Source organism: Punctularia strigosozonata, assembly GCF_000264995.1.
Source record: "Punctularia strigosozonata HHB-11173 SS5 unplaced genomic scaffold PUNSTscaffold_5, whole genome shotgun sequence".
In the NCBI taxonomy this organism is placed as follows: Eukaryota; Fungi; Basidiomycota; class Agaricomycetes; order Corticiales; family Punctulariaceae; genus Punctularia; species Punctularia strigosozonata.
Genome location: NW_006767437.1, coordinates 1,618,347 through 1,634,414, shown reverse-complemented (window position 1 = coordinate 1,634,414; position 16,068 = coordinate 1,618,347). Strand labels below are relative to the sequence as shown.

Sequence of the window (16,068 nt, the reverse complement as noted above, 5' to 3'; positions counted from 1 at the left end):
TCGAGATGAGGTGTTTGAGCGGGGGGCACCTTAAACTGGCCTGGTCATCTCAGAGTACGTATGAGCATACAGAGCAGACCTACGCATGCATTCCAAAGCTGAAGTTCGATGTCGTCCCAAAGTCTGAAATGTGAACAACTGAATACATGATCGTCAAGTTCGTGATTACGCAAGAATGGCGTCCAAATTCCACGCTGGCTCGGTTCCTCTGGAAATTTGTAACGTTTACACCCGCCATTGCACGGCCACATTCGCAGCGTATTGGGCGCCTAAGTATTTCGGGTAAAGGAAGTTCTGTACGGGCGATCAATCAAGGTCCAAGGTCAAGCAGTTTGACGATATTGTACCTACGGCGGTTCCCAAAGACCAACGAATTAAGTATATTTTGTAGCATGATCGATGCTGCCTTGCAATTGGCGGAATCCACCGCACTCGGATTTATTGCGTTAGTAAACCGCGATGGATTTCATCGCCGACTTGCGTAATAATATGCCCGGAGACGCAATCGCCATTCATTCACCGCCTTGCGGTTGCAGTGAAGCTCCGGAAACTCCTGCAGGCGGACAGCGTGCGAGTGCTGGAGGATGATACAGATAGATCGAACAAGGTATTTGCGCAATGCGCATTGCTCCAATCACCCTGGACTTTCAGTTTCCATTGTGCCTTAAGACAAGTAATTTGCAAATGACGGCATGGTGCATGTACATGTGTAAAACATAATTGTCTTCGACGTTGTATTCGGTCATAATGTATGGGGCATGCCTGCATGTGGTTCTCCTCGGAGCCGGTTTTATGACTAACCGCGCTTCTTCCCGCGCACGTTCTGGCGTCTCAAAGGCGGTGGCGGCGACGTAGACGGGGCCTTGGATGTTGCCAATGGCGCCGTTGGCGGCGTCGGAGGGCTACTCTGGCGCGAGCGAGAGGACGAACCCGAAGAAGCCGGAATGGCCGTCGTTACCGGCATACTTGGCGGCGGAGGCGAGCGACCCCTCCGGAGGTCACCTCTTTGATTAGCAAGGCGCGCTGTGGACGTATTCACTTGCAGATGAGGTGTGGACCTGCCGGAGCGATCAGCGGAGGGAGGACGGGGAGGCGCAGGAGATATTCTGCCGGGAACGTTGAGTCGGGAAGAGGTCGAGGAGAACTGGATGGAAGTAGCGCGAGGAGCCAGTCTCATGTCGTCCTGAACCACGGCGCGCGGATGGACCGTTGATGCGGTATCGCTGGCTCGAGCACCTGAATCTTCAACGTCCTCCCGAACCTTCACGATGCGCGGCATCGGCGCGATCAATTGAGCGATGAAGTCGCCGGCGTTGGTGAGCCCGGTATCTCCGAACTGGTACTTGTAGATGCTCGGAGACCCGAACTTCCAAACACCCTTTAACATCTCTCGGAGCTTCTCGCAGACGTCGGACATGTCCACAACCACGGGCAATTTCTCCGCCAGCATATCGGATGGATCGATGGGTGCGATACCCTCCACTGACTCCGAGCGGATATCAGTAGGCTTCGTCGTGGACGAGTCAACGTGGAGGCCAACGTCGTCTGAAACAATGGAAATGGTCGACTCCCATGATGCCTTCGAGTGAGCCCTAAAGGATATGTGAGGTCGTGCATTGGCGCTTGATCGATCGTTGTGTCTCACCTCCACGTTGCGTTGTCGACATGTCCGAACGCATGCAGCATAGACGTTCCGCGCACTATGATCTCCAGTGCCGACGAGGAACCGGTGGTGACCAACAGCTCATTCCGAGTCATGCCTACATACGAGCAATGTAAGTCGTCACAACAAGGACATATGAACACAATCAGAGCAGCTTACACCTAAGGTTGATCTCTCCCTCGCCAGCGTGACCGCCGGTAAAGCGATCTTCTTGTCGCAGGAGACCATCGTAACTCCATGCATATTTGAGGTATTCAGCTTCCTCCGTGGGATCGGGCATCCACTTCTTCTTGCCCATTCTACCGAGTTTCTCCCAAGTTGTGAGCGGTCCCAACGCCCACTCGTCCACCGAATCTTCTGGGGAAACGGGCACAATGGTTGTCTGAGCGCCGATGCCCTCGAATGCACGAAGGACTATCGGAAGGATGTACGCTTCGCGGAAGACAACGTTGTCGACCATGAGCATGCTGGTGCTGCTTTCGTGCTTGCCGCGCAAGGGCCAAACAGCGACCCAATCTTCGGGTGGATCCGGCATCTGGCGATGACCGCACATGCCAAATACGAGGAGGACGGGACTCTCGTAATCTTCGCCCGAGCAGGTGGAGGCGGTAACGATCTCCGGGGACGTGACGTTGAAGTCGATGCTGGTGATTCCCACTGCCTCAGGATTAGTGAAGATCGGGGTTGAATGAAGGACGTGATGCCCCTCGAGGGCAAGTTGGTGCAAGTACGACCGTATATGCTTCACCGCAGTCTTCAAAGCGAAGGCGCGAGTTCTCGTCGACATATCCGTAGCACCTCTCAAACGGGACAATTCCTCGCAGAACGTAGCGCCTGGACAGGATTGAGTCTATGGCCAGGAACATACGCTGGTATCCACTCACCCTCTAAGTCGAGCAGGAGATGGTGGAAGACGCAATCCTCGTCTTCGCCATAAGACGCGTACAAACTCGAAGACTCGAACCTCTGATTCCAAGCCGTGGATTTATAAAGCTCATCGTGTTGAGCTATCTTGATAGACACCTCAAATGCTAGCTTCCAGCCGCTGCAGTTAGTTGCGGACCTGATCGAGGAAGGTATGAGCGGTGTTATGTAGCACGTGGAAAGGATCACTTACGTGTCGCCGGCATTGAAGAATCCCTCCTTAACCTCCACGATAACGACCGCACGCTTTCCAGACAGCAACTTGACGCGAAGTGGGCGGAAGGAAGCAGAGAAAGTATCATGAGACCATTCGCTCAAAGCCCCTCCGGAGGCGTCCCGACAATGGCGGTAGAATGCGTTGATCGACTTTTCGGTCAACGCGACAGTTTGGTCGTATTCGAGCGTAATATCCGGGATTATGTCTCTGGGAAGCTCTGCGCTCGGTTCTGATGAGGTCGTCTCGTCCGATATGTCGGTGTCAGGCGAGATAGGCTCTTCTTCTTCGTCCTTGGGCGGGGTCGCGTCGAGTGGTATCCTCGGAAAGAGAGCGATGTAATAGTCAACGAGGAAACTGTGGACGCGATCTACGTGCTCCTGATCAAGGCCGTTAGGTTCAGCACCAAATCCTGGATGGGCTCGAGCGGCTAGAGTGACCGGATGAGTCAGAAGCATACAGCAAGAAAAAATGCTTACATTGAGCGTCGACACATAAGTGTGCATCTTCTTCGTTCATGTCCACAATTACAGCGAACTCCCATTGGCCCTGCGAATCTGCCGACCATTCAGCCACAGGTCTCCTGTTTCAAACGACCAGCATTAACGATATAGAGCTGAACGGGGCCAAATCACGCACCCCGAGGCATCCTTGGCCGAGCGCAACACTACTCGCTCCAAGGATAAATTAATGCAGACCTCCTGAGAGCAGATGACGTTGACCGTGGGTGCGCCAAACGTAATATGGATCTGGAAGCCACTGCCCGCGCTGGCCGGGATTTGGTCACTCTTGATCTCCGCGACGATCAGCTCCAGTGGAGTGGCAACTATACGTTCGTACACGCCCTCAAGGTTCTTCACCGCCTTCTCGTGAAGGTTTTGCAAGAAATGATCGATCGTACGAGCGTCAAGGCCGCTGATGGTAAGGTTCGGCGGACAGAATCTCCTGAAAGTGTCGGTGGTGAGGGTTAATGCATGATCGATGTGAGGAGTGTGGCCGCCGATGACAGGAAGGTCATAGATGTCGCAACGGCCTGCGAGGCGAAGGAAGTCGACGTATTGGCGCATGTACATTCCGAATGTTTCTCGGAATTCATCAGAGGGTGTCTGGTGCTCTTGCAATCTGACGGACATGACATCGAGGCCTGGAAACGAGTGAGTGAGCGCCATAAAATCAGCGAGCGAGCGCACTTACTCTCGTGATTGAGCATAACATAGTGCACAAATGAACCGTGACCTATAGGTTCGGTAACGTTCTTCCGTTCAAACGTTATCCGCAGAGCGACCTCCGTTCCGTCCAATTTGACGTTATGTGCCCTAGTTAATCCAACTCGGTGAGCAGTACGACGAGCGTTGATGACTACTCACCTATCGGGAGGATGTGCGGCATCGACCGTGTGGTAGGCCATATTCATATGACCCGTTTGGATCTTGAGGTGCAAGATAGCTTCATGGTTGCAAACAAAATCCAGGGTGGGCTCTGCAAAGGACGCCGCGAAGAGTAAGTCTCGCTTGGACACAGGCCCCTTGACCGATGGGGCGGGCAAGTACCACTCTGCCAAGATACGAACGGATCGGTACTTGACATAGTTAGGAGAGGAGAAGTCGACGACATCGCTCCCTTGGCGATCGCCGTACTCGGCGCATTCCCTCGCGTTCTCCCAGAGAGCGCGGAGTTGTGCAGCGATGAACCGCTTGGACAACGTCGAGCTATTGCCGTGTTGGCACATGTCGACCGGGTTCAGGATGGGCGTAGGCGATAGGAGAGGACAAAAGCTGCTGATTTACGCAGAAATGATGAGCTGGTTATAAGCCAACGTAGGCAATGCTCTCACTGGCAATCCGACGCAATTGGAGCACCACGGGGGAAATGACAAACGCCTTGCTTCAAACACGATGCCTCAGACAGTCCTCGGGAGGCATCTGAGAAACGACGATGCAGCGCAGTCTTCCGGTATGAGGGTTTCCACTCGCTGAATACAATGCACACTGCAGGCAGCCAAAACCTAGATGATGAGAACCAATCAGCGACTATGGAAGTTTATTCAATATGCGTTTCAGAACTACCTCGTTCACTCTGCACCGGAGGGTTGTGATCGGATGGCTGTAACCTCCCTCTGAGCTCAATCACAGCGCACGAAACGCCAACAACCGCGCTGGCAAGATCTGACAGAATGAGTTGAATCCCCGCAGGCATATGTGTGCCAATTTTGATGTCCTCGACTTGTTGGCTCATCTGCAGCGCGGTAGTCGCATTGTTCCTGTTGAAGCAGGAAAGGAGAGTCCATAGTGTGGGGTTGGAAGAAACGACAACCTCGTTCCTCCGACGTTGACGAAGGTTCGACGTTCAGCAAGCTCTGAGGCGCCGGCGAGATGAACTGAGACCAAGAGGCTGTGTACGTGCGTAACGCGACTGTAACGCGCCCCTCCAAGAGAGCCACGAGGCGGCTGACCGGCCCGAATACTGACACCTTCCAAGCTCCTTCAAGCTTCAAGGTTCATCTACATCTCGATCCCGTACGCTCAGTTTCTACTTGCCTTTTGATGCTTAGACCTACGAAAACTGAGTCTTATTGGTACTGCACCTCAGCGAGGAGAGGACCGAGTAACCTGGAATTACCTGGCAATATTCGCTGTACGCTCTTGCGCGTGACAGGGCAAGCCGTTCAGGCTGGATTCTGTGCTTATCATGCCTCACCGCGGCTGCATGTAGCATACAGCTGCAGTTGGTATGAGAGCTGTCAACTCGGAAGTGGACGTGGACGGTGAATGAGCGTGGCTGTACAATGGCATGCGCCCGGTATGCTGAAGCCGAGCATCCGGGTGTTCCTTCGATATCACGGACTTGGTTGTCCTCCGACGTCTCCAGCTCTGTGTTTTTAGCTTGCAGCACCTACGACGCTTGATCATGAAGATCGAGGAGGGATTCAAACAGGTCTGTTTCCCACTTCTATCTCGTGTCGCAGTCGCGCAATCAGCGCCACATCGCAGGCTGTCCCATCTCACGGCATCAATATGTACGACCGGCGGAGCTGAATTGTTTTACTATCGCAGCCCGAGCAGCCCACGGAGCACCCTTTCGTGCAAGATCCCGTCCTCCCTGCACTTGTTCAGCGGCTTTTCCCGGATGAACAGTAAGCGACCCTTCACTGAAACTGTTTGTCCCGATGATCGATGACTGCCGCCTCTCCGCAGGAAGTCGGAAGTTGGTCGAGCCCTCGCCAACTTAGGCGACCATCTCGTTGCGGACGTTCGCCCCTTGACACCCCTCGTTCATGCCCCAGTATTGGTGCAGTATGATGCGTGGGGTCGTCGTGTCGATGAGCTTCGAGCCTCAGAAGGCTGGAAGCTGCTGAAACAGCGCGCAATAGCTGCTGGACACATGAAAGAAGCGTATTCAAGAGACTCGGGAGAATACTCCCGTATACGGATGTTCATGAAACTCATGATGTCTGCAGGGGACTACAACGTTGTAAGTGGCTCGAGTAAGTAGTTTGTCATTCAAGGTTCACGGCCCTCATTCCAGGTGTTATGCCCATTTGCGATGACGGACGGCGCTGCTCGCGGTGAGTGTTTGATAAGCTGACACGCGCTATTGGACCGTTAGGCCAGTGGGGTCGTCGTACTTCAGCCCGCCCCTCAGATGCGCTCTGCTTGTAGCGATTGCTACTGGCACTGCCAACTGCCGTTTATCCTTCCGCCGAGCGCATTTCGCGAACGCTCGGGCGGATCTCGCATTTCCACGTCTACCCTGCACGTTAGAATCCGCAGTGCGAGACACATAGCACGATGCGACGGCGTGTTCCGAGTGCTGCACTAAGGGCGTCTTTAAGCGCCCAAATGCTCCAATACTTCAGAGTATCGGAGATGGTCAATTCGGGACAATCCCTGTCCCTCTTTCCCTCGTGCCTAGCCTCCCGATCTTTTCGCATGTGCCCGGAGTTACTGAAATGGTGCTTATGTTACACAGTGATAGAACTGTATGGCTCTCCCGAGATGAAACGAGTTCTGTTCCCCTGCCTTATCAGGTGAGCAGCACTGCCCATCCGCGTCATGCGCACGGGGTTCTGTTTCCTTGTCCCCCTTCAACATTTCCCCACACCACTCCGTGTCAACGTGCATCTTCATACGTATCGCGGGAGGCTTAATCTGAACTTTGCAGCGATGACCCGGAGAGAGCCTATCTTTCAGGGCAGTGGATGACAGAGGTGTGTAACCACGTTGTGCTCCCGCCTCCCGTCTCGCATGAGTTGTTCATGGGCAGCACACACCTGGGCATACTTACCGACATGTCCATTGGTTGGCAGCGGCCCGGAGGCTCCGACGTATCACAAACAGAGACGGTGGCGATTCCAACCTCACGCGTATCATCTGATCTCGGTGAGCCTTACATCTTGAATGGTTTCAAGTGGTATGTCGTATATCATGCCGCACACGCGAAGCGTGGATATCTCAATGCCTGGGGCATGTAGGTTCTCCAGTGCCGCAGAAGGCCATATGACCATCGCTCTGGCTCGTACCGGAGATTCGGCACTTGGCGCTCGTTCGCTGTCAGCTTTCGTCATTCCTCTGCGAACAGCAGACTTCCCTTCTCCCCTATCGAACGGTATTCGAATGCATCGCCTCAAGAATAAATCCGGAACGCACGGTCTTCCGACTGCAGAGCTCGAGCTTAACGGCACTCGGGGATGGTTGATCGGTCCCCTGAACGGAGGGATCAAGACGATTTCGACTATGCTGAACATCACGAGAGTATACTCCGCCATCACTTCTGTCGGCGCATTGCAGCGGGCGTTGTCGATCGCCCGCTCGTATGCAACCGTGCGGACGATTTATTCCCCCGGGATTCCGGGAGCCAAGGATGCCCTTCTCAAGGACCTTCCCATCCACACCGCCACGCTTGCGAAGATCAGCCTACTCTACCGTGCCTTGGCACACTTGACGTTCGGTGTAGTACAGCTTCTTGGTAAAAATGAAGCGGGGACGGCCACAGCAGGTGAGATGGGCCGCTTGAGGCTCCTCACCCCTGTCATCAAGGCCTGGGCTGCGGACAAGTGTCCAGAAGCTATGATGGAATGTATGTGCGCATTGGGTGGACAAGGTTATATGGAAGAAGTGGGGATCGGGCGGTGCGTACTGTCCCTAAATCAAGGGATTCCGCTCATTATGCGTGCAGGCTGATCCGTGACGCGATGGTGGAGAAAATATGGGAAGGGACCATCAATGTCCTGTCTTTGGATCTACTCCGCGCTAGCAAGGATGCTTCCGCGGTCCGGAGCTATATCCAGGTTGGTGTATCATCTCGATATAACGTCTTCCCGCTGTTCTCTGAGTTCCTCGCAGTGGGCAGAATTACTTCTCTCGCAGGTGCCTTCTGCGCTTGACAGCGCCTTGTCTGATGTCAAGTCGAGCCTTACGGCCTACCTGAAGGCATTGCCCCCAATGTTCGACGCGGCTCGCCAAGACTCCACGCTGGCTCGGCCGGTACTTAATTTCCTCGGTTGCCTATCGGCCTCGTTCTATTTGCTCGAGCATGCGATCTGGTCTTACACCAACAATCGTCCGGAGAAGGATATTGATGTCGACGCCGTCCGCCGCTGGATAATGCAAGGCGAATTGCCTCAGTCATTCAGCGAAGTTGAGAACTCCGTTGGGAACGGCACATCACCCGACGCCGTAGAGAAGGATTATCAGCTGGTATACGGGATGGCGCACGGGAAAGCGAAGGCGATGTTGTAGTCAACGATAATGGCAACTTCCCGTTTTCTCCGAATAGCATCTACCTTCGTCAAGCTCAACTCGTGGTCGTAGTTAGTTTCCCTATGTACGATAGCCGGTGGTGGATGTTGCTATTTTGGCTACCGATGGATATGATCCCGATAAGTTCAACAAACCCATTCACCACGTTCGTCCACATTCGCCCCATGTATCCACTTCAGAGGCAAAAACGCAAGCTGCGAAGTTTGCGTCATGACGAGGTTGAGTCAAAAATATGTATTCTTGTATATGGGAGGGTAGGCGGGTACCTAAGAGCCATCGGTTCAAATGATTCGTCGTGTGCTCGCGACAGGTATGTCAAGACGGTTCTCCATCGGACCGGCAGACTACTGCCGTAGATCAAGCCCCCGTGGCGTTTGCGTGTTCGTTCCCTTTTAGTACGTCTCCGCGTCCTGCGACATCTCGTCGTGCACGGTCTGATAATTCGTACACATGAAAATCCATCTTCATCTGAGAATCGTTGTAGCGGCCGCATTGGGTGCATTGGCAGTGGTGCAAAATGTGGCTCGTTATATACTGTAGGTGGTCTCTTGGCTATTCTGGCTGGATAGGCGCCACGGTCTTTAGGTCATGGGGAACCGTTCGATGTGACGGGGGACATCTTCCCGAGAGACATTCGATATAGGACATGGTCATGGGATAGACCTTGGAACGGCGTCGACAGCACGGCAAGTTGACCATGCATATCCACCGAGGAAGGACGCTTTCGGTTCCCAATCAGACACAAGACTTGTGCCCGGGAGCAACTAGTGGAACCCCTTGCGCTGCTCTTACTCGACCGGATGGGCACCCTGGCTATCGTTCTTGCAATCGCAAGGGTACGCCGCATTGCTTGTCCAGCGATCTCTGCATCATGTGGCTTTACCACCGTGGCGGGTCGTTCTTCGCGTCTGACGTCGCATGCGAGCTCGCAAAAATATTCTTCATTTATAACAGCTGAGAATGCATCAGTCGTCGGTGAGTCGTAGTGGGATTGATACTTATACGCACAGATAATGCTGTCGCTCTGCGTGCAAGGCTCCAAGGATCGCGGTGCCCATCTGTGATCTCGGTAAGCGATGATGAGAAATGTCGAGCATACAATGAGAGCGTGATAAACGTTCATGAGATTATGGTCTAAAATGGGCACACTACGCTCCGGAAACTCGTCCTTATGGGTATGAGGAGTCAGTGACGAGAAAATCTCTGCCGGTCCAAGGGGGAACTCGGCAACGTTGGGACTTGGTTGGGACAGTACCATGTGTGCCCAGGAAGTTCTCGGCTTTCAGGCGGAAACAGTAGGTGGTTTGATGCCGAATGCTCTGAGTATGGCTCGGGGGCAGAGATGCATGGAACGTCTCATGATGTGATGGCGCGTCCATATGGGGACATTCTCCGGGTCTCGCGCCGAGGGCTAAGACTGCGACAACATTATCGAAGCGTCGACGAGGATTTATTGTGCAGATTTCAGTGTAACGGAAAGTCAAGAACGGGTCGTTCAGACGATGAAGCGCTCGTAGTCAAGGCGCGGAGCAGCATAATTAACGGAAAGGTAGTGCTCAAGCCGTGGGAACCAGGGACACCGGAACGGGGTGCCTGCTTACGTGATGCGCGGAGGCCTCCCGCTACGACCGCGTCGCGCGTCGATCGAGCCGCTCTCATCCACTCGCCCACGACGCGCTCCTCGTCGTCGCCGTCGCCCTCCTCGCGTCCGCTACTGCTAGCTCCGTCTCGACACGCAACTCGCTCGGTATCGACACCACGAACGAACGCCATGACGACCCCCTCGTCGTCCGCGACGACCCCATCGCCCCCTTTGGGCTACATCCAAGTCTCCGGGTCAGGACAAGATCAAGGCAATGCCGAGGAGAGACAAAGAGCCGTTCAGAAGTTTCTTGCAAGAGCCGAGTTATCGAAGGTGAGCACGAGCGCATCCAGGTGCATACGACGCGCCTTCCACGACGCGTGGGAGGCACGGCGCGCGCAGCAGCATACACGGTGGAGGAGTCTCTTGAGTGTGTATTCGACTGCGTTAGGGAGTTGGTGGTCCAGCTCGTAGGCTTCGACGCGTATCGGACCCTTCTTACTCGAGTGCGGGCTGCTGGTCCTTGCGGCGCGCGCCGGGGCATGTTCGAATTCGGCCCGAACCCCTTATTCATCCCTCGCCCTATTCATGCGACTTGCTTGTTTGCCTCTCCCTTGAAGCAGTTCAGCTAACCCACTGTCGTCTCATTTTTAGCTCGCTCGTAGTCTTCGGACGCGTCTATCATACGCCTCATACAAGGCTACCAACCAGTTGTCGAATGTGCCATTGAGCGAACTGGAACAAAGAACACCTCAACCCGCCCCGCGAACGGTTCCCTCAAAGCGTAAAGCGGGAGGCGTCAACAATTATTACGACAACCCGGCGACACAGGGCAACAGCGCGATGGTACGTGCAGGTCCATCGGGATCTGCAGCGCCCTTGTCGCGGATAGGCTCGGGTTCGATGGGCCCTCCTGCCCCTGTTGCAGCATCGAGCTCGCGATATTACCCCAATGCCGCCGCCGCCGCCGAAGCAGCTCCTCAGCAGAGCCTGTTCGCCTCCATCCTGGCACAACCTCCTGACAAACGAGGTCGGACGATCCACAACCCGTCTGCACCGCCCGTGGCCGCGCCATCACGCACGGAGAGTCTCCCGCGGTACTCTTCTCGGCGGTCCGACGACATGCGCTCGCCGCGGACGCGCCCACGCGGAAATTCCCACAGTGGCGTCGCCGAGCCGTCGACGTCGGGGCGCCACAGTCACGCGCGCACAAGAAGCGACAAGGGCAAGCGAAAGGAGCGGCAGCTGACCGTGCCGAACGACGATGTCGACATGAAGGCGGCGGCGACGCTCACGTCACTCCTCCTCTCCGCGCGCCCGTCCGTATCGTCCATTCCCACTTCGCCGAGATCCACGTTCTCCGGCGCTGACGGGTCTGACGCGGGTTCCGCCCATTCGTTGCACTTCGCGCAAAGCTCGGCGCGCTCGACCGGGCGCGCTTCAACGCCCCCACGCAGTCGGACACAAAGCGAGCGCGGAAGCGTGGGCGGTGCTTCTTCCGGCGGCGACCGGGAGGTGACGCCGACCAATACGGCCTCGACGGACGTGCGCCAGGGGACGCCACAGCGGACGGACCCCGACACGGAGGCGGCGGATCTGATGCTCTACCTTGCAACGTCGCCATCCCCCGCCCGCCCGAATGCCAATCGCGAACGCGGCCTGCGTGATGCGGCTACCCTAGGGTCGCTCGGCAGTGGCGAGGGCTTGCGCGCCAAACCGCGGGTGCTGTTTCCAGGTGCTTCCGAAGAATTCGATGACCCTGAACAGTTCTCGTTAAGGCTACCTGATCTTGGAGACGGCACGGGAGAGCCCGTAGCCAAGGATTACGCTACGGTCGCGCCTCGTCTCACGAACATGGTGCCGAAGTCGCCTGTCTCCACGAGCTCGAATTCTAGTTACGCGTCGATGTCGTCTGCCATGCCGACGCTCACTGCCCAATCGTCCTTGACCTCTGTGGGCACCGCCAACTCCTCATTCTCCTCTTCGGGCGTGGCCAATTCTTCTTTCACCTCCGCGGGCATGTCGGGCTCGTACTCATCATCGCATCCCTTCGCGGCGGCTCCCTCCACCCCGGGCGACTTTTCGTTCAACTTCAACGACTTCATCAATGTGTCTCCATCTCCCGCTACGTTTGGCAAACCTCGGGAAGAAGGCGCTGTGCAACACAAGCCCGCGTTGACTGGCCTTAGGCCAGAACTCGGGAGAAAACTGTTTGAGGAGGAGCAAAGTCGGGTTGCGGCGCAACAGGCCCAGGGTATGTCGGGTGGCAGCAGAAACGCGCTTGGTGCAGGCATCGACCTTGTCGGAACGTGAAGTGAAGGCCATGTTCAAGACAACCTTTCGCGTGGCGCTGTCTAGATTCCGCGGCAAGGCGTGCCTCGGCGTTTCAACCTATCTTTGCCCAAACGTCTGCGACCCCTATGCTCGTAATCGTCACCAGGCTCCATACACAGCAATGTTCGATATCCGCAATTGACTTATGGTAACGAAACAGCAATCATTGGCTAGTGTAGCAACGAATCACAAGCAAGCCTCCTATGTATCACCTACTCGCCCCTCGCGCTATTTCTGTGAACTCCACGCCGTCTCAACAAGCAAATCCTAGCTTGCATATCTATCCAACGAACTCTCTTGGTATAGCGATTGATCCGTGTACTTGCTCCTCCACCAGAGCGACGACACTACCTTATTTATTCGCGCGTTTGGACCGTTCTACTCTCCTTCGAAAGACCTCTTTGCCCCTTTTCTCTTTTCTCAGTTCATACACGTTGCTTCCGAACGAAGTACGAGTTCCATTGATTTATCCTTTTCCTCGTGCCAAGTCCTTTCACGTTCCATTGTCTATATCCTGTCGTTGCTTTCTTCCAGCTCTCTCAGTCGGTGCTTCCCGCAGAGAACCGTGTATAATATGCAATCTGATCGGCCAACTAGAGCCATGCTCATGATGTCCTGACGCAAGTTCAAATAGATGCGAGTTGGCGACCATAGTGTTGGTAGGGTCGTTACGATCGGTGCGTGTCTATATCCCATGCGAAGCTCTCCTCGCATTCCTTCAGCCTCCGACAAACCATCAGCACCTTCTCATCATCCCCGTTGGCCACAGAGAACCGTATCCATCTGCGCCACTCCTGGTCGGTTTCGCCTCTCATCGCTTCCTCCTCCGTGAAGAACTGCACAGGGAGGGATACGATGCCGCCTTCTTCCGCGAGGCGCTTGCACACCTCCTCGGCCGTCTTTTCCGCGAACGGGTGCCGTACGAAGGCGTAGTACCCGCCCTGGCTGCCGATGTGCCACGTATTGGGCAGGTGCGCCTTGAACAGCGCGTGTCGGTGCGCAAGGTTCTCCGCGGTCGTGAGGAGGAAGGGTCGGAGGCTGGAGAGTAGATCCGGCGTGCCGAGCGCGCGCTGGGCGGCTGTCGGCGCGCAGATCTGCAGGCAGTCGAGGACTTTGGTCGTCTCGCGCAGGAGGTCAGGCGAGCCGACGATCGCGCCGAGGCGGTAGCCGGGGATAAAGTAGCTCTTGGAGAAGGAAAAGAGGTGGATGAGGGTCGAGCGCCAGTACCAGTCGGCTGGGATTTGCTTGGTGGAGGGTCGATGGAAGAGCATATGTGGGGGTCCCGATGCGATGAAGTCGCGGTAGGTTTCATCCAGGATGAGCGCGATTTTGTGTTTCTTGGCGAGCTGCGCGAAGGACAGAATCAGGGATGGCGTATAGATGCAGCCGGTCTGATGGTCGTGAGTCAGTGAAGACCGTATCGGAATGTGATGGATAAGAAACGCTTACTGGATTGTTTGGCGTGACGAGAGCAATAGCTCGTGTCTTTGGGGTGATCAGGGATGCACAACGTTCTACTGAGGGCATGAAGCCGTTTTCTGGCTCAGTAGGTAATGGGACCGTCTTGATGCCGAGAAGATTGTTAGTCATCCTAGCGCGCGTCTACCGTCAGTGAGAGACGACGAAAGCCGCAAGGTGCTGACGAGTTCTCACTGATGGTTGAAGTACCTGGTATGAAATCCATGAGCATTTATCCAGTGGGAATCGGTGTTACAAGCGCACCATGGAATCGGAAGAATAATCTCGTCTCCTGCATCGGCAAGAGTTTTCACTACGGATGCATACGCGAGGTTACACCCTGCGGTGATCGCAACATCTGCGTCGTTCACGTCAATCCCTTCTCCGTACACTGTTTTCATCTCGCCGACGAGTGCCTTCGCGAGCTGGCGATTTCCCTCGGCAGTGTCATACCGCGAGCTTGTCGGATTTGAGACAGCCTCCTTCATCACATCCAACACAACCGCCGGTGGAGGGCCTGACGGACTGCCCTGCGCCATGTCGAGCAGGGGTCGCGACGGCGAAGCAACATATCGTGAACCCCAGCTGTAGGCCGCGGGTATGCTATAGCAGTGCACGCGTCAGCTCAAGTTTTTGCGCTATATCATTCATTCGACAGGCTTACGGTGCCGCTACGGTAGTCAAAACATTCTTCGCCAAACGGAATTGCAATGGAGATGCCATGGGGAGCTGAGTCCATCGTGTGCTAACACAATCTTGGAATCTTTGGGGGATCGTGTGAAACTGCGGTCAGATAAGCTGCTAGGCCTTGCTATATCCCCGTTTGATTTGCTGTCTGACCTGGTCTCACTCTCAGTCGGACTCATTTATGAGTGCAAGTTGCGCCCGTGCCTCTATCCCTAACCTTTCTTCGCTACTTCACTCAGCTCATCATCGTGGTAGTCGATATCATGGTCAAGAAGCGTTGAGGACCATGCATCAACACGATGTTCTACTCACCTGGACCTTCTTGCATAGGCACGAGCAAGAGATCGGAGCTGAGCAACGTGCAACGGACTACCAGCGCGTTGAAGGACTTCCTGACGACTATTGAACGCCATCTTTGCGTACGCGACAGCCTACGACGATTCGCCGCATTGGACCTTGTGCTTTCCGGTTGTTCGTGGTCCCCGCGACGCGTTCCACCATGAGGGACTGGAGGAAACCGCGACAAGGCACAACAGTTGTCTTGTCAGTCGGTAATTGAACGTGAGTCATCTCTGACGTGTTCCTAACGATTGATTTTAAACTAACAGGCCGACTTTCTACAAATAGTCCATCGGCAGACGGTACTTCTGTACGTTGCCATCCGCATCGTACATTCAGACCTTATGCAAGATACCTTCAAGTTGCGTTTCGAGGATTGCCTTGTTGGCCTCCATTCGGCCGCTAGGAAGGATGACCGGCTGCTCTCGCGGACTCGCTCGTTGGTCCTCGAAGAATGGGCGCCCTAGGGACAACGCACGTTCTTAACATCCGCATGTTGCCGAATTCTTTCTCATGTCGCCCTCGAGCGGTTCGCAGCCAGCTTGGCTGCCTCTCCTCTGCCAGGGCAGCGCCCAGACCTTGATCCACCTGAGCGTTCAACTCAATCCTTGCCAATTTCCAGAAGGCAAATTTTACAACCGAATTTTCACTGGTGAACCTTGTATGGTTGCGTATAGAAGATAAGAGCGACACGGACACACGGGGGAACCCACGGACCCCCGCTCCCTCGAGGACCTCGTCGTGCTCCGACTCCTCAAGCTCGAAACGCTGGAATCCTTCTCCGAAGTATAACATGAATGCATGCATCATCGAGGCTCGATCGCATTTGCGATCGCCAGTCAGGCGGAATTGCCGTCCCTTCGTATAGTGCGGATACTAGAAGACCTGGTAGTGGTCCGCCACACCACGCTTCGACAGCTGACGAATGCACGTCTCAAGCATCTACGGGATGTGCACATCCGGATATCTTCCTTTAACGACAGCCTTGAGGATATCCTCAGTAACACACCACTGTTGACCGACATTACCTGTGTCACCCTCAAACGTCCGGGGCTCCCAGACGTACAGTGACGTACTCGGTCATCTCCCATTCTTCGATGTCTCGCGC

General features: G+C 55.1%; 4 protein-coding genes across 4 annotated transcripts; 2 read left to right on the top strand and 2 right to left on the bottom strand.

Annotated features, from left to right (window-relative positions):
- Window positions 1-796: 796 nt before the first annotated feature.
- Window positions 797-4,530, bottom strand: PUNSTDRAFT_133706 (uncharacterized protein; the record flags this gene model as incomplete). The annotated part of the gene is made up of 9 exons (XM_007383139.1): window positions 797-1,592; window positions 1,646-1,760; window positions 1,823-2,497; window positions 2,548-2,726; window positions 2,781-3,231; window positions 3,281-3,384; window positions 3,441-3,945; window positions 3,996-4,117; window positions 4,169-4,530. The coding sequence occupies 9 exons, from the start codon at window positions 4,528-4,530 to the stop codon at window positions 797-799; spliced, it is 3,309 nt and encodes a 1,102-aa protein (XP_007383201.1).
- Window positions 4,531-5,708: 1,178 nt separating this feature from the next.
- Window positions 5,709-8,677, top strand: PUNSTDRAFT_143321 (uncharacterized protein; the record flags this gene model as incomplete). Its single annotated transcript, XM_007383138.1, has 10 exons — window positions 5,709-5,735; window positions 5,855-5,934; window positions 5,996-6,272; window positions 6,327-6,366; window positions 6,771-6,828; window positions 6,963-7,008; window positions 7,108-7,211; window positions 7,273-7,929; window positions 7,977-8,088; window positions 8,144-8,677. 10 exons carry the CDS (start codon window positions 5,709-5,711, stop codon window positions 8,537-8,539), a joined length of 1,797 nt encoding a protein of 598 aa, XP_007383200.1. The 3' UTR covers window positions 8,540-8,677.
- A 1,709-nt stretch (window positions 8,678-10,386) lies between these two features.
- PUNSTDRAFT_52073 (uncharacterized protein) lies at window positions 10,387-12,952 on the top strand. Its single transcript, XM_007383137.1, has 2 exons — window positions 10,387-10,475; window positions 10,797-12,952. The coding sequence occupies exon 2, from the start codon at window positions 11,046-11,048 to the stop codon at window positions 12,453-12,455; it is 1,410 nt and encodes a 469-aa protein (XP_007383199.1). The 5' UTR covers window positions 10,387-10,475; window positions 10,797-11,045; the 3' UTR covers window positions 12,456-12,952.
- A 132-nt stretch (window positions 12,953-13,084) lies between these two features.
- Window positions 13,085-14,657, bottom strand: PUNSTDRAFT_125919 (PLP-dependent transferase; the record flags this gene model as incomplete). Its single annotated transcript, XM_007383136.1, has 5 exons — window positions 13,085-13,867; window positions 13,926-14,067; window positions 14,130-14,144; window positions 14,199-14,537; window positions 14,599-14,657. The coding sequence occupies 5 exons, from the start codon at window positions 14,655-14,657 to the stop codon at window positions 13,145-13,147; spliced, it is 1,278 nt and encodes a 425-aa protein (XP_007383198.1). The 3' UTR covers window positions 13,085-13,144.
- Between the last annotated feature and the right edge of the window lie 1,411 nt (window positions 14,658-16,068).